The sequence below is a fragment of the Mesoplodon bidens genome (assembly GCF_964165515.1).
Source record: "Mesoplodon bidens genome assembly, chromosome: 4".
In the NCBI taxonomy this organism is placed as follows: Eukaryota; Metazoa; Chordata; class Mammalia; order Artiodactyla; family Ziphiidae; genus Mesoplodon; species Mesoplodon bidens.
Window position 1 is genome coordinate 120,521,057 of NC_138160.1, and position 24,515 is coordinate 120,545,571.

General features: G+C 44.8%; 4 protein-coding genes across 4 annotated transcripts in view; all 4 read left to right on the forward strand.

Moving 5' to 3' along the window:
• LOC308616369 (uncharacterized protein) overlaps nucleotides 1-24,515 on the forward strand; it is a 172,708-nt gene that overhangs the window by 47,756 nt on the left and 100,437 nt on the right. The gene's annotated exons all lie outside the window — the stretch shown is intronic.
• LOC308615802 (protocadherin gamma-A9-like) lies at nucleotides 1,299-10,950 on the forward strand. Its single transcript, XM_081231597.1, has 2 exons — nucleotides 1,299-4,312; nucleotides 10,692-10,950. Exons 1-2 carry the CDS (start codon nucleotides 1,889-1,891, stop codon nucleotides 10,701-10,703), a joined length of 2,436 nt encoding a protein of 811 aa, XP_081087723.1. The 5' UTR covers nucleotides 1,299-1,888; the 3' UTR covers nucleotides 10,704-10,950.
• LOC308615815 (protocadherin gamma-B7-like) lies at nucleotides 15,486-18,507 on the forward strand (the record flags this gene model as incomplete). The annotated part of the gene is made up of 2 exons (XM_081231610.1): nucleotides 15,486-16,955; nucleotides 17,194-18,507. Exons 1-2 carry the CDS (start codon nucleotides 15,834-15,836, stop codon nucleotides 18,505-18,507), a joined length of 2,436 nt encoding a protein of 811 aa, XP_081087736.1. The 5' UTR covers nucleotides 15,486-15,833.
• On the forward strand, nucleotides 19,205-23,179 carry LOC308615796 (protocadherin gamma-A11-like). The gene has a single exon (XM_081231591.1). The coding sequence runs from the start codon at nucleotides 19,384-19,386 to the stop codon at nucleotides 21,928-21,930; it is 2,547 nt and encodes an 848-aa protein (XP_081087717.1). The 5' UTR covers nucleotides 19,205-19,383; the 3' UTR covers nucleotides 21,931-23,179.

Here is a 24,515-nt window from a genome sequence, read left to right on the forward strand (position 1 = left end):
CAAAAGTCTTTTGCCGATTTCTTATCTTTTTTCTAAGCTAATGAAATTTACCCATTGATTTTTCTCATTCTTTATTTAACATATTTTAATGTTTATTATATATAAGTAAACATCAAATTTAAAGTAGGCAATCAATTCATTCTTTAAAGCAAAAAGTGTACTACTAGGTATCTTCTTTCACTGATTTCATTGGTACAGTTTCCATCCCTTTCTTATATTTATTCCTCATGTCTAGTTCCTTAAATCTACCTATTTATGAGTCTTTGAAATCCTTAAAGTTTTTAAGAAAAAATACTGTGTGATGTGTGTGTGTGTAGAGAACGACTCGGTGAATTCATCAGAAAGTCGAAGTCATTATCTAAGTTCCTTCAAGTTTTCTTGAATACAAAATTCTCTTCTTTATAGTTAACAGGAGGAGATACTTGGTAAAAGGAAAGGAAATATTGTTGTCTCCATAACGTGATCTCATTCCCAACCTATATTTTTTGAAGAAGAAAAGGGGGAAGGTCACTGGATTTGTTTTATTACTTGGAGCCCTAAACATTAGTGACTGGAGGTTTTCTCACCCTTCTTCTAACTGTAGGAGCGAAGGAGAATTCTGAATTTTCCATTTTAAAGGCAAAACCTACTAATTTCAAGCACATACAAAGATGCGGTTACATAAGTATCAGTCTTTTTGCTAGGAACTGCTTCAGTAAATAGTTTCTTTACAAATTGCTGAAAGGAATTTCTTATTGTGGTACTTACTTTTTACTTTTTGTGGTAATAATTCATTCTACATCTTGTGTTCTTTCCCCCAAATTATTACATAAGTTTAGATGACCCTTATAATAGGAGGCTTATAATTAGGTTAAAATTGCATAATTTGTTGATGGAAGAATTGAAATGGAAACTTACTTTTCAATGTATGTTCATCTGAATCTTCCAGATGCCATAGGCTGTGCATGCACTGTGAATGCACACGGAAAACTAAATACTAAAAACATTGTGATAGCATAAAAGTTTAACAATCATAGCTATGTAAAATTAAAAAACCCAATCCATTTAAAGTTTAGCAATATTAGGTGATAAAATCTAGTACCATTGCCTAATTAAATTTTTGTAAAGATAATCTCAAGGAGACCTTACTCCAGGAATTTCACTATGAAAATGAATTAGCCTTATAAAATAGCTTCAAGATGAATAATCCATATATTCATTCAATATGATTATGTACTATACATATATAAGCATACATATAAAATTAAGAAAAATATGAATGTATTTCCAAAGAGGATTGCACATTCTAATTACTTCAGAAATTAAATAATGACCTATAGAAAGTATTTGAAACATTATAAAAAAGGAAATTTGAATAATTTACATATCTAGAGAGAGAGAACAAAATCCTAGCAAAAATAAGAGTTAAGTTTGTTTGATACCAAAGTGACATTTAATAGAATTTCATTCCACTTCATTTCCAACTAAAATATCCACAAATGGTAATTGCATTTGAAATATGAGTGAACGACACAATTAGAGAAATCTAAAATCATTATCGTTAGAGAGTAGTGTTTTCTTTTTCAGTCATTTATAACAGAAATATTGCATATCTCAATACTTGAGTGGGTGGGTGTAGTAACGGCTTAGGACTCTGAGCGCCGCTGTTCACCAACTCTAAGAAAAGCTCAATCAGCGCTCCGTCTGGATATTAGGATCTGCAACTACACAAAGCCGCTCGGATCCCACAAACCGACTCCGGGGCTGCAACATAACTCAGCCTCTTAGCCTGGGGCACTACAGGTTTCTCCTGAGGAAAAAGATCACCATAATCTGCAGGAGGAAAACAGAACCTAAGGAATCAGCGTTCACAGAAATTATTCTGAAAAAAATCTTTAGTGAAGCAACAATGGCCGCTCCAATGAATCGCCTGCACCACAGAAGACTGGTCCTGTTGTGCCTTTTCCTGGGGAGGCTGTGGGAGACCGGGGCTAGCCAGATCCGCTACTCGGTACCTGAAGAGACAGAAGAAGGCTATATCGTGGGGAATATCTCCAAGGACCTGGGGCTGGAGCTCCGTGAGCTGGCGGAGCGGGGAGTCCGCATCGTCTCCAGAGGTAGGACGCAGCTCTTTGCTCTGAACCCGCGAAGCGGCAGCTTGGTCACCGCGGGCAGGATAGACCGGGAGGAGCTCTGCGCTCAGAGCGCGCGGTGTCTGGTGAACTTTAAAGTCTTAGTTGAAGACAGGGTGCAGCTTCACGGAATAGAAATAGAAGTAACTGATATCAACGATAATAATCCGAAATTCCAGGTCGACAATCTGGAAGTAAAAATTAACGAAATTGCTTTGCCCGGAACACGTTATCCACTCCCAGAGGCTGTTGACCACGATGTGGGCTTGAATTCCCTGCAGAGCTATCAGCTCAGCCCCAATCACCACTTCTCCCTGGCCGTGCAAACTGGAGACGACGGAACTATAAGCCCAGAGCTGGTGCTGGAGCGCGCCCTGGACCGCGAGGAGGAGGCTGCTCACCATCTGGTCCTCGTCGCCTCCGATGGAGGCGAACCGCGTCGCTCCAGCACAGTGCACATCCGAGTGACAGTGTTGGATACAAACGACAATGCCCCGGTTTTTACTCAACCGATTTACCGAGTGAAAGTCCCAGAGAACGTGCCCCCGGGCACCCGGCTGCTTACTGTAAGCGCTAGCGACCCAGATGAGGGAACCAACGGAGAAGTGGCTTATAAATTCTGGAAAATTAGTGAAAAACAATCTCCGTTATTCCAGCTTAATGAAAATACTGGCGAAATATCAACAGCAAAGAGTTTAGATTATGAAGAATGTGCATTTTATGACATGGAAATACAGGCTGAAGATGGTGGGGCATTGAAGGATCGGACCAAAGTACTCATTTCAGTGGAAGATGTCAATGATAATAGACCCGAAGTGACCATTACATCTTTATTTAGTCCAGTGAGGGAAGATGCTCCCCAAGGAACAGTAATCGTTCTTTTCAATGCACATGACCGAGACTCTGGGAAGAATGGCCAAGTTGTTTGTTCCATCAAGGAGATTCTACCTTTTCAATTAGAAAAGTCAGTAGAAGATTATTATAGATTGTTGACAGTCCGAAATCTTGACCGAGAAAAAACCTCTGAATATAACATCACAGTGACCGCAACAGACAGAGGAACACCATCCCTGTCCACGGAAATTCACATCACCCTACATGTGGTCGACGTCAACGACAATCCACCCTCCTTCTCTCAAACCTCCTATTCAGTCTATCTCCCTGAGAACAACCTTAGAGGCACCTCCATCTTCTCGGTGACAGCCCACGACCCCGACAGCAATGAGAACGCTCGGGTTGTTTACTCCTTAGCCGAAGACACCATCCAAGGGGCACCTCTCTCCTCCTATGTCTCCATCAACTCCAACACTGGTGTCCTATATGCACTGCGCTCCTTCGACTACGAGCAATTTCGCGATCTTCAAATGCAGGTGAGGGCAAGCGACAGCGGGGACCCACCTCTCAGCAGCAACGTGTCACTGAGCTTGTTCGTGCTGGACCAGAATGACAATGCACCTGAAATCCTATACCCCACCCTCCCCACCGATGGTTCCACAGGTGTAGAGCTGGCACCCCGCTCTGCAGAGCCCGGCTACCTGGTGACCAAGGTGGTGGCCGTGGACAGAGACTCGGGCCAGAACGCCTGGCTGTCCTACCGCCTGCTCAAGGCCAGCGAGCCAGGTCTCTTCTTGGTGGGGCTGCACACGGGCGAGGTGCGCACAGCGAGGGCCCTGCTGGACAGAGACGCGCTTAAGCAGAGCCTGGTGGTGGCGGTCCAGGACCACGGCCAGCCCCCTCTCTCTGCCACCGTCACACTCAAGGTGGCCGTGGCTGACAGCATCCCCGACGTCCTCGCTGAACTAGACAGCCTTGAGTCTCCCACCAGCCCTGACGACTCAGGCCTCACTCTCTACCTGGTGGTGGCGGTGGCTGCGGTCTCCTGCATCTTCCTCGCCTTCGTCATTGTGCTGCTGGCGCTCAGGCTGAGGCGCTGGCACACGTCGCGCCTGCTCCAGGCTTCAGGAGGCGGGTTAGCGGGTGTGCCCGCCTCTCACTTTGTGGGCGTGGACGGGGTGCGGGCTTTCCTGCAGACCTATTCCCACGAGGTCTCGCTCACAGCGGACTCGCGGGGGAGTCACGTGATCTTCCCGCAGCCCAACTACGTGGACACGCTCATCAGCCAGGAGAGCTGTGAGAAAAGCGAGCCTTTGTGCGCTTCAGATGATTCCAGGTTTCCTATAGAAGACACCCCTTTGGTTCCAGTGAGTTCAATTTTTCCTTTACTTTAAAAAAAATTGGTTTCTATTTAAGTGTTTGCACTTTAGGATAAGTTGATATTAACATATTTCTCACCATATGTTTAAATTTTCACTGGGCCTAATTTTTGCTCTAACATCTATAGGACGCATTTATTGGTTACATCGTTGATATAATTTTTGCTTTCTCATAATGATTAACCTAAGGTCAGTGGAAACCTTCCTCTTGGGACTGCTCTCATTATCAGGCATTGGGCATGGCTCTTTGGGTGAGGTTGCTTCAGTGGTTACCACGGTTCACTACTAATTCTTAGGACTGGTTTCCATTCCTGAAATTTGTTACTATTGTTATCTCCAATGGCCCCATTGTGAAATTCTTACTCTAAAAACATTTCTGCAGCCGATGTTATTTTTGTAAGGGTAAATTAATAAGAAATGCATTCTTCTTGTAAAAACAACTGAAAGCCCAGACTCAGTACTTCTTTTCTGTTTCTGTGACAGGACAACACCCCTTAGAGGTGACGTGTTTCCGTTCACATGTTTGTAGAGGTTGTTTGCATTTAAAGATCATTTCGGAGGATAATTCAAACTTCAAATATCATCCATTTCCAAATCCTAGAAAAGGATGCTTTATTCTTTTAATAGTGAAAATTTTTAACATCATTTATTCTCATCCTCAGAGCTGTTGATTTCCTAACACTATAATATCAAATTATTAATAATTTGAAACCTCCTATAGTTTATGCTTGCTGAAGAGGGGTTTCTTAGACTGGACCCTGTGAGAAGACAAAATATAGGAAATAAAAATTATTCTTCAACTGTTTTTTATGGCTCAATCCTCCAACTTTTGAGGCTAGAAATAAATCTGGTTATGGGAGATGATTTAGGAAAATATTCTCAGGAACTGCTATGGAGATTCTAAGAATATCTTACTGGCTTTTAGACATAAGGAAAAGAATAATGTATTATGTAATGTGATTTTAAACACAATGTTATTTCAAGTAATAAATGACACTGTAGGAGACTTTGAAAATCAGCTTTGAAATTGACTCAAAGTTCTATACTGAACATGCTGAATATGAGGGCTAACATGTCTGGAAATCCATTATGACATACAGACATTATAATTATTTCAAATACTCTATTCCTAAGCTAGTAGGAAAAAAGTAAAACATCCTTCAGGGTCATATTTTTAATCATGCAGTAGGAAAACTGTCACTTAAAGTTTCTGTCTTGGGGAGTAACCTTTAGTACTTAGTATACATAAATATTAAAATATGGTTAATTTGGAAAAAATGTAATAACAGATATTGATGAAGGCTTGTATGTCATGGTAGGTAACTACTAGTCTCTGCCATAAAAATGTCACTTGCCTTTAAAAACAGAACACAAGGCTCTTTGGATCAATGACTGGGCAGACTGGAAAATGCTGAGTTCCAGTTTTCTTAAATGAGGCAGGACTTTTGCATCGGTAACAGATTATATAATACAATAGGCTTAAGGATAAAATTCTTCCTCATCTTCGTGTCTTGTCTTTAAAGAAGACTTATTAAAATATCTTGGATTTGCTTCAATATAATGAGGGAATGAAATAAAGAGTAAACAAAGATGACCTTGTGTTGATCATCGTTGTAGTTGGGTGATGGGTATAGGAAGGTTCAATAATAATACTCCCTACTCTTGTATAAGTTTGAAATTTTACACAATAACTTTTTTGAAAAACGAAGTATGCAGACATCCGCCGTATACTCTGTTAAAACTGAAATTTGGGGCAATTACATAACTATACATATATATAATTACATAACTATATATATGTGTGTGTATATATATACATACATACATACATACACACATTCTGGAGAGAAATTGTATTCAAGACGAAAATGTCAGACTGCGGTTCCACATGAGGCCTCTGGGAGCCGCTGTCGGCCAGTGCAGGGCAAGCGCTGACGCTCGGGATTCCTCAGCCTCCAGCCAGGGATTTCCTGCGTAGCCACCAACACAGAGAGAGGGAAACCTGCTCACGCACTCAGGCTCCTGGCCGGGCAGGCTCTGCCCAGCACAAACGGATTCCCAGCTCCGCCTGTCCTGGGCCGAAAGCTCTTCCAGTGACGCCGTGGATTGCATTTTCTTTGGCTTTCCGGAAAGACTGGAACCCAGCGAGAACTAGAGCGCGCAATGGGAGGGAGCTGCACGCAGAGACGTCCGGCCGGCCGGCGGCAGGTACTGTTTCCCTTTCTGCTGCCTTTGTTCTACCCCGCGCTCTGCGAGCAGATCCGCTACTCCATTCCCGAGGAGCTGGCCAAGGGCTCTGTGGTAGGGAATCTCGCCAAGGATCTAGGGCTCAGTGTCCTGGATGCGTCGGCTCGAAAGCTGAGAGTTAGCGCGGAGAAGCTGCTTTTCAACGTAGGCGTGGAGAGTGGGGACTTACTTGTGAAGGACCGGATAGACCGTGAGCAGATATGTAAAGAGAGAAGAAGATGTGAATTGCAGTTGGAGGCCGTGGTGGAAAATCCTTTAAATATTTTTCATATCATTGTGGTTGTTGAGGATATTAATGACCATGCTCCTCAATTCGATAAAAAGGAAATACATTTAGAAATTTTTGAATCTGTATCTTCAGGTGCACGAATATCCCTTGACCCTGCCACTGACCCTGATATAAACACGAACTCAGTTAAAGATTATCAGATAAGTCCTAACCCTTATTTCTCATTAATGGTTCGAGTTAATTCCGATGGCAGCAAATACCCAGAGTTATCTTTGGAGAAACCCCTAGACCGGGAAGAGCAGCGGTCCCATAGCTTAATATTGACTGCCTTGGATGGAGGGAGCCCGCCACGAAGTGCCACCGCTCAGATAGAAATCTCTGTCAAGGACACCAATGATAACCCCCCGGTGTTCAGCAAAGACGAATATAGAATCAGCATTAGTGAAAATCTACCCCCTGGGTCCTCCGTGTTGCTGGTGACAGCCACTGACCAGGATGAGGGGGCCAATGCTGAAATACACTACTATTTCAGGAGCACTGCTCAGAGTACAAGGCACATGTTCTCACTGGATGAGAAAACAGGCATGATTAAGAATAACCAGTCATTGGATTTTGAGGATATAGAAAGATACACCATGGAAGTGGAAGCAAAGGACGGAGGTGGTCTCTCTACCCAATGTAAAGTAATCATAGATATCCTAGATGAAAACGACAACAGTCCAGAAATAATCATCACTTCTCTCTCTGATGAGATTTTGGAGGGTTCTCTTCCAGGAATGGTTGTTGCCCTCTTCAAAACACGGGACCGGGATTCCGGAGGAAATGGAGAAGTCACCTGTCATATAGGAAGAGATGTTCCTTTCAAGATTTATTCTTCTTCTAATAATTACTACAAGCTGGTGACAGATGGGGCCCTAGACCGAGAGCAGACTCTGGAATACAGCGTCACCATCACAGCCACTGATAGGGGCAAGCCCCCCCTCTCCAGCAGCACTACCATCACTCTGCACATCACGGACATCAACGACAACGCTCCGGTTTTCCACCAAGCCTTCTACGTGGTCCACGTGGCAGAAAACAACCCGCCCGGCGCCTCCATCGCCCAAGTTGGCGCTTCAGATCCAGACTTGGGGCCCAACGGCCACGTCTCCTACTCCATCCTGGCCAGCGACCTGGAGCCGCGCGCGCTGTCGTCCTACGTGTCCGTGAGCGCGCAGAGCGGCGTGGTGTTCGCGCAGCGCGCCTTCGACCACGAGCAGCTGCGCGCCTTCGAGCTGACGCTGCAGGCCCGCGACCACGGCTCGCCCGCGCTCAGCGCCAACGTGAGCCTGCGCGTGCTGGTGGGCGACCGCAACGACAACGCGCCCAGGGTGCTGTACCCGGCGCTGGGGCCCGACGGCTCGGCGCTCTTCGACACGGTGCCGCGCGCCGCGCAGCCCGGCTACCTGGTCACCAAGGTGGTGGCGGTGGACGCCGACTCTGGACACAACGCCTGGCTGTCCTACCACGTGCTGCAGGCCAGCGAGCCCGGACTGTTCAGCGTGGGGCTGCGCACGGGCGAGGTGCGCACGGCGCGGGCCCTGGGCGACAGGGACGCGGCCCGCCAGCGCCTGCTGGTTGCTGTGCGCGATGGGGGACAGCCGCCCCTCTCGGCCACCGCCACGCTGCTCCTGGTTTTCGCGGACAGCCTGCAGGAGGCGCTGCCGGACCTCAGTGACCACTCTGAGCCCCCTGACCCCCAAGCTGAGCTGCAGTTTTACCTGGTGGTGGCCTTGGCCTTGATCTCGGTGCTCTTCCTCCTGGCAGTGATTCTGGCGGTCGCCCTACACCTTCGATGCTCCTCCAGCCCCGCTGCCTGGGGCTGCTTTCAGCCTGGTGTCTGTGTCAAGTCTGGACCCGTGGTTCCCCCCAACTACAGTGAAGGAACTTTACCTTATTCCTACAATCTGTGCGTTGCCCATACTGGAAAGACAGAGTTTAATTTTCTAAAATGTAGTGATCCTTTGCATTCCACTCAAGACATAGTTTGTGGTGATTCTCCTGGGGCCTTAATTCCACTTCAGAGTGGGAATGATTTGACTTCACATCCTGAGACCCTAACACCGGTGAGTTTCATTTTTTTTCTTCTGTAACATTCTACTAGTTTTTTTCATATTTTGGGCATACTATTCACTCTTACATCTAGAATCATATTTAGAAAATACATGGCTAATCACTGTCTTCTCAATGTTCAGTTTTTGCTGAGTACATTTTCAAGACTTTCGTAGTTCATAAATTGCTCTGTAATTCAGAAAGAATGTCACTAAACTGGAGATATCTTGTCAAGCTTAGATTAGCAAAACAGAGGCTGTGGTCTTGGCTTCTTACCAAATAAATAAATAAATAAATAAATTTAAATGAATAAATAATAACCTATTCAAATCTGCTGAGATTTAAGTTGAAATTTCCATACCCTATTTATGTCTTTTTAAAAGTTTAATAATATTAGCTACTCATTAAATATCCAAGGAGGTGCTCATTTCAAAGAAACATGTAGTGCAAATGATCTTGTATGTGCATTTGGGTATCTTCAATTATTTTAACAATTTTTAAAACTGTAAGCATTTGAGGGGGCATGGTGAGCGGATCCATGAATTCCTGAAATTGCATGTAAAATTACAGATGTATGCATTTTTCTTGGTAGAGGGGTCAACACTTTGATTCCATTGCCAGATTTTCTATGGGCCCAAAGTCTTAATACTAACTACCCTAGAGGAATTTTTCTCTTCAAGTTTTGGTCCTTCTGGCTTTCCTTTTACTTTTCTTGGTGCTCTATTTGTACTCTTTCCCAATCCTTTTTTCTCTACATTACAAGATAAGGAATTTTCAAGAAAGCAAATGAAATGCTATTGTGTTCTGTGCTCAATCTCTGTCTCTGATTGTCTGATATACAATCTTTGAAGACAAAAGGTAAAATCTTTGAAGAGTTCTATACTTGGGGGCAAAGAGACATAAATGTTTCTGAAAAACCTGTTCTCTCTGCATGAAAGAAGTCAACCTCCAAACTCCTCATCTTTGAGGAAAGAACTACTACTGGGTTGGTGGGGATATACAACTGAAGATGTGTATGCCACTTTATTTTGGGCTTCCATACAACATGCAAAGAAGAGATTATTTATATAGGCATCAACGCCCTGGTGAAAACAGGTCATTTGACATAAATACATATTTTTCAAAAACCTACATCACTATTTCTAACTCCGTTTTTTAAAATTGTAGCACTTGTATGTATTTCTCTTCCCACTGCAATACAGACATGTTCCTTTTAGTTTGTGATTACCAGCTCAACTCATTTAAATAGGTCAAGTTAACTTCTAATAATATAGGCCTGTAATAAAAATATTTTTTTTCAAAAAATTCATTGAGACTCAGTAAAACTATTTTAGAAAAAATTGAAAACTTTTTACACAATCTTAATGCTAAACAAATATAATTAGTTGATTGATCAATCTAAAATTTAAAAATTCTAAGTGAAATTTTAAGGGGTATATCTCATAGTCTCTGTATAAGTGTCTACTAAACACAGATGGACCATTTAAATCAGAATTTCAAAAAAATTGTAAGAATTTTCTGAATATAGCTAGAAGCTCATAGGAAAGAAAGTAAGCATTACTTACCTTTTAAAGTGGATATATTTCTATTGGGAAAATGAGTGTTGCAAATATATATTTAATCAACTATTATCACTTAATACTTTGAGGTACTTTCATTCCACTTTATTCCACCGAGTAAGAAAACTACAAATAGTAGTTGATTTAAGGATGTCAGTTGAGAAACCAAAGAAGTAATGTAAAATAAAATAAAATATGCAACAAAAAATAGAGTAGCGTTTGTTTTCTATTGCATACACAGTGGGTGCAGTAACTTCTGAGGACTCTAAGCGCCGCTGTTCACCCACTAGGAGAGAACCGCAGCTAGCGCTCAATCCGGATTCTCAGGACTCCAACTACACAAAGCTCCACAGTTCCTGCAAACAGGCTCCAGGGATGCAGCGAAACTCACTCCAGAATTTAAGGTGCGCAGGCTGCAGAGACTCCCTGCAGCCAGAGAAAGAAAAAGGACCCAGCCAAAACACACAGCGTGCCCAGTGAGGACTTAGCGAGAATTCTGTCACCAGACAACAATGGCCGCTCAAAGGAATAGCTCCGACCGCAGCGCGCTGGTCCATCTCTGCCTTTTCCTCTGTATGCCGTGGCAGGCCGAAGCTCGGCAGATCCGCTACTCCGTTCCCGAGGAGTTAGAGAATGGCTCTTTTGTGGGCAGCATCTCCAAAGACCTGGGGCTGGAGCCCCGGGAGCTGGCGGAGCGCGGAGTCCGCATCGTCTCCAGAGGTAAGACGCAGCTCTTTGCTCTGAACCCGCGAAGCGGCAGCTTGGTCACAGCGGGCAGGATAGACCGGGAGGAGCTCTGCGCTCAGAGCGCGCGGTGTCTGGTGAGTTTTAACATTCTTGTGGAAGATAGGGTGCAACTTTTCGGAGTAGAAATAGAAGTAACTGATATCAACGATAATGCACCAAAATTCCAAGCAGAAAATCTAGATGTAAAAATTAATGAAAACGTCGCTCCAGGAACGCGTTTTCCTCTCCCGGAAGCTATTGATCCGGATGTGGGCGTGAACTCCCTACAGAGCTACCAGCTCAGCTCCAATAAGCACTTCTCCCTAGCAGTTCAAAGCCGTGTCAATGGCGTTAAGTACCCAGAGCTGGTGCTGGAGTACGCCCTGGATCGCGAGGAAGAGGCAATGCACCATCTGGTCCTAACTGCCGTCGACGGGGGTGACCCTCTTCGATCTGGCACTGTCCTCATCAGTGTGACTGTTTTCGATGCAAATGACAATGCTCCGGTCTTCAGTTTGTCCGAATACCGAGTGAGTGTTCCCGAGAACTTGCCTTTGGGCGCACAGCTGTTGACAGTCACCGCCACTGACAGGGATGAAGGTGCCAATGGAGAAGTGACATATTCATTCCGAAAATTACCTGACACACAACTGTTGAAATTCCAACTAAACAAAAATACGGGAGAAATAAAACTATCAGCAAATCTAGATTATGAAGAAACAGGTTTCTATGAAATAGAAATACAAGCTGAAGATGGAGGAGCATATCTTGCAACTGCTAAAGTGTTGATTACAGTAGAAGATGTAAATGACAACAGTCCAGAGGTGACGATCACATCTCTGTTTAGTCCCCTGATGGAAGATTCACCTCTGGGGACTGTTATAGCTCTGTTAAACGTGCATGATCTGGACTCCGGGCAGAATGGGCAGGTCACCTGTTCTATACTGGGGAATCTACCATTTAAGTTAGAAAAATCCATTGACAGTTATTATAGATTGGTGACACACAAAGTCCTTGACAGGGAACAGGTATCTTCTTACAATATCACAGTAAGAGCCACAGATGGAGGAAGTCCACCCCTATCCACGGAAACTCACTTCACCCTGCAAGTGGCAGATATCAATGACAACCCACCCACCTTCTCTCACATCTCCTACTTTACCTATATCCCAGAGAACAACCCCAGAGGTGCCTCTATCTTCTCAATGACTGCACTGGACCCAGACAGTGAAGAAAATGCTCGGGTTATTTACTCCCTGGCTGAAGACACTATCCAAGGGGCACCTCTATCCTCCTACGTCTCCATCAATTCTGACACAGGAGTACTGTATGCACTGCGATCCTTCGACTTTGAGCAGTTTCATGACCTGCAGATGCAGGTGACAGCCACTGACAGTGGGGACCCACCGCTCAGCAGCAACGTGTCACTGAACATATTTGTACTGGACCAGAATGACAATGCGCCCGAAATCCTGTACCCGACTCTCCCCACCGACGGTTCCACTGGTGTGGAGCTGGCACCCCGCTCTGCAGAGCCTGGCTACCTGGTGACCAAGGTGGTGGCTGTGGACAGAGACTCAGGTCAGAATGCCTGGCTGTCCTATCGCCTGCTCAAGGCTAGCGAGCCGGGACTCTTCACGGTGGGGCTGCACAAGGGCGAGGTGCGCACCGCGAGGACCCTGCTAGACAGAGACGCGCTCAAGCAGAGCCTGGTGGTGGCAGTCCAGGACCACGGGCAGCCCCCTCTCTCCGCCACCGTCACACTCACCGTAGCTGTGGCTGATAGCATCCCAGATGTCCTGGCTGATCTGGGCAGCTTGGAGGTCCCGCACGCCTCTGATGCTTCAGGCCTCACGTTGTATCTGGTGGTGGCAGTGGCCGCGGTTTCCTGTGTCTTCCTCGCCTTTGTCATTGTGCTGCTGGCGCTCAAGCTGAGGCGCTGGCACACGTCGCGTGTGCTCCGGGCTTCAGGAGGCGGATTGGCAGGCGTACCAGCCTCTCACTTTGTGGGCGTGGACGGGATGCGGACTTTCCTGCAGACTTATTCCCACGAGGTCTCGCTCACTGCGGACTCGCGGAAGAGTCACATGATCTTCCCGCAGCCCAGTTACGCAGAAGCGCTCATCAGCCAGGAGAGCTGTGAGAAAAAGGATCCTCAGTCTTTGTTAGATGATTCGAAGTTTCCTATAGAAGATACCCCTTTGGTGCCAGTGAGTTCTATTTTTGTTCCTTTTCTGTCCTTTAAAAATTATGGTTGGTTTACTTTTACGTTTGCAGCATGTTGGTGGAGACTTAATTTTTTCACTTTTCCCTCCATTTCAATGACATTTGCTTATTGCTGAAACATTGAAGAGTAGAACTTGATGGTTATTAAGGCTGATTTGATTTTACTTTCACCTAATCCCATGAAGGTTTATTGTGATAGGCTGTTATGAGTAGCTTCACGGAGTCTTGTATTTTATAGTTTTGTTGAGCATAATACTGACAGTTCCTAAGAGAGGACTTTCATACAGAAGTGTCTTGTCAATTTGTGTGCTCTCCCGGTGGCTACATGTTGAAATCCTAGCCCTTTAGACAACCCTGCCTCTTGCTTTGAAGGCAGGTCTGGTAAGAATAGGTAAATGTCCGTAACAATTCATAACAATGTGTGCTTAAATTTTTTCAAGTGTAATCATACCTGGTAACACTGCAGCATCCATTTTGCCTGTGATTCCAATTTCATACTGTCATATGGGAGACATACCATTTTTAAAATTATTTATTTATTTATTTTTGGCTGCGTTGGGTCTTCGTTGCTGCGTGTGGGCTTTCTCTAGTTGTGGCGAGCGGGGGCTACTCTTCGTTGTGGTGCGCGGGCTTCTCATTGCGGTAGCTTCTCTTGTTGCAGAGCACGGGCTCTAGGCACCCAGGCTTCAGTAGTTGTGGCGCTCGGGCTCAGTAGTGTGGCTCACCGGCTCTAGAGCTCAGGCTCAGTAGTTGTGGTGCACTGGGCTTAGTTGCTCCGTGGCATGTGGGATCTTCCCGGACCAGGGATCGAACCGTGTTCTCTGCATTGGCAGGCAGATTCTTAACCACTGCACCACCAGGGAAGTCCCAGAAGACATACCATTTTAATTTTACTTTCCTTGCTCAATAGGGATTCCAGAGAGCCTGTAGAAACAAATGTGGGGTTCTGTTCTCTCTGTACTTTTTGTTAAATTTTCCAGTTTCTAAGGATGAAAAAATATATATATATATGTATACATATATAATTTGGGGAGATAGAGTGGTACATGTTCCCAAGTACAGGGGCAAACATGTGTGCCAAAAGCATTTCAGTGACTCTTTATATAGAGAAAGAAAGGTCCACCTGAAACTCTGAAATTTAAAGTCAAAATATACTTAAAGTCAAGAAAGAGATGTCATTTCTGTATGAGATTGGAATACAAGCAGAGAAGTACATAGAATTATAAACAGATGGTCAGTGGAGTTACTGATGAGCCCATTTAGTTAAGTGAAGATAGTGATATATTTGGTTTGATCTCTTATAATTTATTACTGATATTCTTCTAAACTAATATGGTAGTGTAAAATCAAATCATGTCCTAATGTGTTTCAAAATATTTATAAGACCATGACTTTTTTCATGTCATTCAACTTTTGTTCAAGGATATGTCTGTGGAAGGACAGCATAGTTATTATCTTTAGAGTCATAGTTATTAACTTTTATTTTTTAACTTTTAAATAATTGAAACTGTCATTTAAAATTTCCGACCATGAGAGTCAAAATTAGTATGCATCTATTTCAAATAATTCTATTATTTTGAAAAATACAGGTTTAAAAAATACTACTCTTTTGGCATGGTAACTGTTGTAAGCAAATATGTTAAAATATAATTATTTAAAAGCAATATAGGACACCTTAGATGATTGTAACGAATATGACAGTGTTTGTATTCTGTTTCCTAAATATGGGGGGATGGATTAATACTTTTCTAGCCAAATATAAGCCTGGATTGAAGACCAAAAAAAAAAAGTTTTTTGCTTATCTTTAGTACTTTCTTTTTTGGATAATTACTCTTAAAAGCAGCAGCAGTGATTGCCTCTGGATGGAAGAACTGGATAGCAGTAGGCAATGGAATAGGAGACCTACTTTTCACTCTACATTCTTTTGTGCCTTTTAGATTTTGAAATAAATATTTCTACCTATTCAAAATATATGTAAAATTTTAACATATAAAATATATAATAGGTTTGACCATGTGAAAAAAATGTTTCATGATGAAAACGGAGTCACCGAGGAATAAGATTCAAATATTTTAGCGGCGGTCATCCTGCGTTTAAAGAAAAAGACTTCCTTAAATAGAGCAGAGAAAAACTAAGCTGCGGTTCCACACGGAGCCTCTGGGCGCCGCTGTCGGCCAGTGCAGGGCAAGCGTAGACGCCCGGGATTCCTCAGCCTCTAGCCAGGGATTTCCAGCGCAGCCACCAACACAGAGAGAAGGAAACCCGCTTACGCGCTGGGGCTCCTGGCCGCGCAGACTCTCCCCTGCACACACGGATTCCCAGCCCCAAGCATGGGGGCTCCGCCTGTCCTGGGCCAAATGCTTTACCAGTGCTCCAGTGTACACTTTCTCCAACTATAAATACTGGGACCCAGCGAGAACTAGAGCGCGCAATGGGAGGGAGCTGCACGCAGAGACGTCCGGCCGGCCGGCGGCAGGTACTGTTTCCCTTTCTGCTGCCTTTGTTCTACCCCGCGCTCTGCGAGCAGATCCGCTACTCCATTCCCGAGGAGCTGGCCAAGGGCTCTGTGGTAGGGAATCTCGCCAAGGATCTAGGGCTCAGTGTCCTGGATGCGTCGGCTCGAAAGCTGAGAGTTAGCGCGGAGAAGCTGCTTTTCAACGTAGGCGTGGAGAGTGGGGACTTACTTGTGAAGGACCGGATAGACCGTGAGCAGATATGTAAAGAGAGAAGAAGATGTGAATTGCAGTTGGAGGCCGTGGTGGAAAATCCTTTAAATATTTTTCATATCATTGTGGTTGTTGAGGATATTAATGACCATGCTCCTCAATTCCATAAGGATGAAATAAACTTAGAAATCAGTGAATCTGTCAGTCTGGGGACGGGAACAATTCTTGAGTCTGCAAAAGATCCTGATATTAGTATGAATTCACTGAGCAAATACCAACTAAGTCCTAATGAGTATTTCTCGTTAGTGGTGAAAGACAATCCTGAGGGTGGGAAATATCCAGAATTGGTATTGAAGAAGACCCTGGACCGAGAAACGCAGAGCACTCACCACTTGGTGCTGACAGCCTTAGACGGCGGGGATCCGCCGCGAAGCGGCACCGTTCAGATCCGAATCCTGGTGGTGGATGCCAACGATAATCCCCCTGTGTTCAGCCAAGATGTGTACAAGGTCAGCCTTCGGGAAGATGTGCCCCCAGGTACCTTCGTGCTGAGGGTGAGCGCTACTGATCAAGATGAAGGCGTCAATGCAGAGATCACCTACTCATTCATTGGTGTGGCTGATACAGCCCGGCACGTGTTCTCTCTGGATTCAGCTACAGGAAACATTATAACTCATCAACCCCTGGATTATGAAGATGTGGAAAGATATGCCATGGATGTAGAAGCAAAGGACCGAGGATCCCTCTCTACACAGTGTAAAGTAATTATAGAAGTTTTAGATGAAAATGACAACAGTCCAGAAATAATTATCACTTCTCTCTCTGATCAGATTTTGGAGGATTCCCGGCCAGGAATGGTTGTAGGTCTCTTCAAAACACGGGACCAGGGCTTCCCTGGTGGCGCAGTGGTTGAGAGTCCGCCTGCCGATGCAGGGGACACGGGTTCGTGCCCCTATCCCGGAAGATCCCACATGCCGTGGAGCGGCTGGGCCCGCGAGCCATGGCCGCGGAGCCTGCGTGTCCGGAGCCTGTGCTCCGCAACGGGAGAGGCCACAGCAGTGAGAGGCCCGCGTACAGAAAAAAAAAAAAAAAAAAAAAAAAAAAAAAAAAAAAACACGGGACCAGGATTCCAAGGAAAATGGAGAAGTCACATGTAATTTAAGTAGAGACGTTCCGTTTAAAATTCATTCTTCTTCTAATAATTACTACAAGCTAGTAACAGATGGGGCCCTGGACAGGGAACAGACTCCGGAATACAACGTCACTATCACAGCCACTGACAGGGGCAAGCCCCCCCTCTCCTCCAGCGCTACCATTACCCTACGCATCACCGACGTCAACGACAACGCTCCTGTTTTCCACCAGGCCTCCTACGTGGTCCACTTGGCCGAGAACAACCCGCCTGGAGCCTCCATCGCGCAAGTCAGCGCCTCCGACCCCGACCTGGGACTCAACGGCCACGTCTCCTATTCCATCGTGGCCAGCGACCTGGAGCCCCGCGCGCTGTCGTCCTATGTGTCCGTGAGCGCGCAGAGCGGCGTAGTGTTCGCGCAGCGCGCCTTCGACCACGAGCAGCTGCGCGCCTTCGAGCTGACGCTGCAGGCCCGCGACCACGGCTCGCCCGCGCTCAGCGCCAACGTGAGCCTGCGCGTGCTGGTGGGCGACCGCAACGACAACGCGCCCAGGGTGCTGTACCCGGCGCTGGGACCCGACGGCTCGGCGCTCTTCGAAACGGTGCCGCGCGCCGCGCAGCCCGGCTACCTGGTCACCAAGGTGGTGGCGGTGGACGCCGACTCTGGACACAACGCCTGGCTGTCCTACCACGTGCTGCAGGCCAGCGAGCCCGGACTGTTCAGCGTGGGGCTGCGCACGGGCGAGGTGCGCACGGCGCGGGCCCTGGGCGACAGGGACGCGGCCCGCCAGCGCCTGCTGGTTGTTGTGCGCGATGGGGGACAGCCGCCCCTCTCGGCCACCGCCACGCTGCTCCTGGTTTTCGCGGACAGCCTGCAGGAGGCGCTGCCGGACCTCAGTGACCACTCTGAGCCCCCTGACCCACAAGCTGAGCTGCAGTTTTACTTGGTGGTGGCCTTGGCCTTGATCTCGGTGCTCTTCCTCCTCGTGGTGATTCTGGCCATTGCCCTGCGCCTTCGATGCTCTTCCAGCCCCAGCGCTGCTGGGGACTGCTTTGGGTCTGTTCTCTGCTCCAAGTCTGGTCCTGAGATTCCTCCCAACTACAGTGAGGGAACATTGCCCTATGCCGATAATTTATGTGTGCCCGGGAATCAGACTAATCCGGAATTTAATTTTCTCACATCTGTTGAACATTGTCCTGCCACACAAGATATTCTCAACAAAGATAGCTCTTCAGTGCTATTGGCTAGTGTTTTAACTCTTAGTGTTGAAGCAGATAAGAACACTTTTAAACAGGTAAGTATTTAAAATAATGCTTTTTATATTCCAATATGCCAACATATTCTAATATAGCACTGTTATTTCGAGATTCTAGATTCCCTCTCTTGATGAAGTTCCTAAAATTTAATTCAAACCTATGGGTATTACTATTAAGACTAAAGTTTACAATGCTGCATTCCTACTATTCAAGTGCATTTTAAGGTAAAATATATAGAGCACTGTCAGGTCAGTTTTTCATGAAATAGAACACCTTTTAATTAAGGATATGGAATACAGTTATATATTTATATTGTGGTATTTTAAATGACAACCCTAATGCCGTCAAATTTTCTCAAACATTTTATCTTTATTTTACTCAATAAACATTGGTAAGAATTATAGTCATAATCCTAACTGTTGATTTTGTTGGAACCGTGCTAGTTACACAACCACAAATGCTGTTCCCTTCAGTCAGTAAAAATCAGGAGGAGCCAAATCTAACCTGCAAGTTTTCAGTTCCAGTAGTATTTGAAATTTTTTTTAATTAGCAAGCCTTTTAAATAATTACTCTTTTCATAAGTGCTCTTGGTATACCTTTAACATCACATTACATAATACTTTATTGTCTGCAATTTTAAGCTTTACAAATCTTTGTGATTCTCAATGAGGTAAGTGTGATAACTTCAGGAACAGCAACATTAGTTGAGTTTTTCTTTCTCGTTGCAATAATAAGATTGGGCTCTAGGCGCCGCTGTTCACCAATTAGGGAAACGGGAAGCTGCGAGCTAGAGTCCCTCCCTCCGCTACCTCTACAACACAAAGCAGAGTGAAGTGGATACTCACAGATCGTGATGCTGGAAACTTAAAAGTACTTCTCTTCGCTCTCTAATATATTTTGGATGCACTTGGCCAGTGACTTTGTAGATGCATAAGCTGATTCAGAACAAACAGCTCAAGAAACCGCGGAATATAGGCTCAGCCACTGCCATGGCGAATCGGCAACTGCTCCTGGACCGCAGCGGGCTGGTCCTACTGTATATTTTCCTGGGGACGCTGCGGGAGTCTGAGGCTGGGCAGATCCGATACTCGGTGCTGGAAGAGACAGACAAAGGCTTCTTCGTGGGCAATATTTCCAAGGACCTGGGGCTGGAGCCCAGGGAGCTGGCGGAGCGCGGAGTCCGCATCGTCTCCAGAGGAAAGACTCGGCTTTTCGCTCTGAATCCGCGAAGTGGCAGCTTGATCACTGCTGATAGGATAGACCGGGAGGAGCTCTGTGAGGCGGTTTCCTCCTGTTTTTTAAACCTGGAGATACTTGTGGAAGATACCCTTAAGATTTACGGAGTGGAGGTGGAAATAATGGATATTAATGATAACGCCCCCAGCTTCCGGGAGGAGGAAGTAGAGATAAAAGTCAGTGAGCATGCAACTCCGGGATCGCGATTTCCTCTTCCTAATGCTAGGGATCCAGATGTGGGAATGAACTCCCTCCAGCGCTACCAGCTCAACCCTAATAATTACTTTTCTTTGCAAGTGCGAGGCAGAACGGATGGGGCCAAGAATCCTGAGCTAGTGCTGGAGGGGAGCCTGGACCGGGAAAAAGAGGCTGCTCACCACCTCCTCCTCACAGCCTTAGATGGAGGAGATCCCATCCGCCAGGGCACTGTTTCCATCCGTGTGGCGGTTCTCGATGTAAATGACCATATCCCAAAGTTTACACAGTCTGTATATGGAGTGAGTGTTCCTGAGAACCTCAGCTCTGGAACTCGGGTGCTTATGGTAAACGCAACTGATCCAGATGAGGGAATCAATGGGGAAGTGGTATATTCATTCCTGAATATGGAAAGCAAAGCTTCTGAGATATTCCAGTTGGATTCTCAATCTGGAGAAGTCTTAATACAAGGTTCTCTGGATTTTGAAAAATACAGATTCTATGAGATGGAAATTCAAGGCCAAGATGGTGGAGGTCTTTCCACCACTGCTAAGATGTTGGTCACAGTTGTGGATGTGAATGATAATGCTCCAGAAATAACTATCACATCTTCTACTAATTCAGTGCTGGAAAACTCTCCTCCAGGTACTGTGATTGCTCTTCTAAATGTGCAAGATCAAGACTCCGGAGAAAATGGTCAAGTCTCCTGTTTCATTCCTAACAATATGCCTTTTAAATTAGAAAAGACTTACGGAAATTATTACAAGTTGATAACAAACAGAGCACTGGACAGGGAGCAGGTACAGAGCTATAATATAACGTTGACAGCCACAGATCGGGGAAGTCCACCCTTGTCTACAGAAACTCATATTTCACTGAATGTAGCAGATGACAACGATAACCCGCCCACTTTTGCTCACTCCTCTTACTCTGCCTACATTCCTGAAAACAATCCTAGAGGGGCCTCCTTCTTCTCGGTGACTGCACTCGACAGGGACAGCAAAGAGAATGCCCAGGTCACTTATTCTCTGGCAGAGGATACCCTCCAGGGAGCACCTCTATCCTCCTACATCTCCATAAACTCAGACACCGGCATCCTCTATGCGCTGCGCTCTTTCGACTATGAGCAATTCCATGAACTGCAGCTGTGGGTGACAGCGCATGACAGTGGGAACCCACCGCTCAGCAGCAACGTGTCTCTGAGCATATTTGTGCTGGACCAGAATGACAATGCACCGGAGATCCTGTACCCTGCTGTCCCCACAGATGGCTCCATGGGCGTGGAGCTGGCACCCCGCTCTGCAGAGCCCGGCTACCTGGTGACCAAGGTGGTGGCCGTGGACAGAGACTCGGGCCAGAACGCCTGGCTGTCCTACCGCCTGCTCAAGGCCAGCGATCCAGGACTCTTCACGGTGGGGCTGCACACGGGCGAGGTGCGCACAGCGAGGGCCCTGCTGGACAGAGACACACTCAAGCAGAGCCTGGTGGTGGCGGTCCAGGACCACGGCCAGCCCCCTCTCTCTGCCACCGTCACACTCACTGTGGCCGTGGCCGAGAGCATCCCTGACGTCCTGGCTGATCTAGGCAGCCCTGAGTCTCCCGCCAGCCCCGACGACTCAGGCCTCATGCTGTACCTGGTGGTGGCGGTGGCTGCGGTCTCCTGTGTCTTCCTCGCCTTTGTCATTGTGCTGCTGGCGCTCAGGCTGAGGCGCTGGCACAGGTCGCGCCTGCTCCAGGCTTCAGGAGGCGGGTTAGCGGGTGTGCCCGCCTCTCACTTTGTGGGCGTGGACGGGGTGCGGGCTTTCCTGCAGACCTATTCCCACGAGGCCTGGCTCTCCGCTGACTCGCGGGGGAGTCACGTGATCTTCCCGCAGCCCAACTACGCGGACACGCTCATCAGCCAGGAGAGCTGTGAGAAAAGCGAGCCTCTTTTGATAGCTGAAGATTCAGCTACCGGTTTAGGCAAATGTGTTCCTACCAGTAATCAGGTGAGATTTATTTCCTGCTTCCCAATTGTTGATATCTCTGCACAGGTCTTTTAAGTTACTTTTTTCTGAGCCTGTTATAAAAACTGTTGGGGTGGGGCATATGTTCTTATATATTTAAAGCAAAACGTGAGTTTCTGTAATTTACCTTTCATCAATTTTCAGAAAGGTTTTGTGAAAGGCTTTTTTTTTTGGTCCTGTCAGCTTCTTTTGTTTCTTTGTTTTAATTCAAAGGTCCAGTTCAGTTATCATGGCTTGCTTTGTTGTAAGTTGAATTTTAGTCATATTTTTCTATCACCAGTGTCTATCAATGTAAACGGGTTATGATTCAAATTAATGATTCATAAACATCAATTCGACTTCATATTGCCTCCACTGATTTATAATTATATTCTACCATTATTTGTTTTACTTCTGATGTTCATATTTGAGCCTGTTGATTCAATAGCATACTTACTGTAGCTCTTTATAATACATATACACACACATTCACACATATACAGTTTTCCACACGTACACTTCTCTCTGAGCACAAAACAATTCTGTTTTGACTTTTGGTGGCTGGTAGTACATTTAGATCCTGTTGATTATTTCAATTTTGTCTCATTTATTTACCCAACCAAAACAAGACCTACTGACTGCCTTTTAGATATTAGGGTCTCTTGGGAGAGGAAATGTAGAGCACACTTTTTCATCTTAAGTTCTAGTCATCTTTTCTACTTCTACAGTGAAGTCATTAGATTGTTCTGAAGAAATCGTTGAATTGTAGAACTGGTGTTCTTTTCTTTTATTCTTTTACTTGTACTTTAGTGTCTGTGTATTGTTGAAGGTTTTTTTTTTTAATGTAGTAAATTCTTCTGCAGAAATAGCTTTTAATTTTGATCCAGTCCTTCTCAAAAACTTATTTTCAAATCTGCTAAACATGCTTACATTTTTCAGATTTATTTGTATGGAACAGTTGGTGAATATAAGAGATGGAGTGGATATTTAGAATTCATGAGACTGATTTAGCTGGTATTCCTCTGGATATTTTTCTTTGTTTTCACTATGCTTAGGAGTCTTGGATTCCTTTTTTCATTTCCTTTGTAAACTCATTTTTAAAAATTTTATTGTAGTTGATTTACAATGTTGTATTAATTTCTGCTGCACAGAAAAGTGATTCTGTTATACATATATATATTCTTTTTCATATTTTTTCCTGTTATGGTTTATCACAGGATATTGAATATAGTTCCCTGTGCTATACAGTAGGGCCTTGTTGTTTATCTATCCATCCATATAATAGTTTGCATCTGCTAATCCCAAAGTACCAATCCTTCCCTCCTCCACCCCTTCTTCCCCTTTGCGACCACAAGTCTATTCTCTAAATCTGTGTGTAAACTCATTTTAAAAATTGAAGTATAGTTGATTTACAATGTTGTGTTAGTTTCATGTAAACTCATTTTTTAGATATAAGTATACTCAATTCTTATATTCAGAACCAACTTGTTATTGAAGCCCTGATAGTTACCTAATAATGTGTTATCTGAAGCAATGTTTAGGAAAGTCAAGGGGGAAAAGGAAACTTATCTGGGGTATTGATCTCAGGAATCATCTCCACAGTCAATTCAGCTCAGCACTCTCACACCACTTCTAGATATTTGGTGCAAATTACTTGCATGTTCATGTTCCCTTTCAAGATATCCCTTCTCATTTCAGAGTTGACCTTACTATAGTTAACTAAAAATTGAGTATCTAATGGTTGGACAAAAAGAATTTCAACTGTAGGAAAGGGAAGTCCTGCAACAGATGCCTAAATTTGTCTTGAAATCAATAAAAATATTAGTGTTTTGAGCATCTAGGGATAGAATTTATGCGTATGGGATTCCAAACTGAGAAAAAAGATTTAAGGCCTTTTACCTGAACTGAAATTAGATGAATAAAAAGAATATGAGGTGTTTGCTGGAAGAAGGAGGTTGTTTCTTTTTTTTTTTTTTACATAGTCTGAACTTGTTAGGAGTTGACAACCAAGATCTTAGAGAATAAAAAGGAAATGTTGGTTTTGACACTTGAGATTAAGAAGGTTATTTTGATTAGAGGTAGTGATAAAGTTCTGTTGAGAGGCAACATATGGTACAGTTAAATAAAAGGATAAAAATAAAACCCTCACATTTCATGTCATTAAATTCCTATAGTAACCTACTAGGGTATGCTTTTATATTCTCTTTATGATGAAAGTGTAAAACACTTCATAATCCTTTTCATAAATCTCTTTTATAAGTAACAAGAAGACTTTATGGTATTGGCTATCCTTATCCTAAGTAAAACCTATACAGCTTTGATCTCTCCTCCAGTTTCCTCTGATGAAAGGAGGAGGAAAATCATACACATATCAGATTGAAGATAATACTGGGCGCCATTTCATAGCTGTCAAAATTTCCCCATACCACATGGTGGGGCTCTTTTTCCACGTGGTCTTTGTTCTAAATCTGGAGAGGAGACTTTGCCTTGTTCTTCCAATATGTGCCTTGCCTCTAATGAGAAAATGACAAACTTTTCTCATTACTAGGTTAATGGCTCTTCTATAGGATCCCGTCTCTAAGGAACCCTCTTTGGTAGTAAACACTGGAAAACAGACCTATCCAAAACTCCTAAACTGCCTC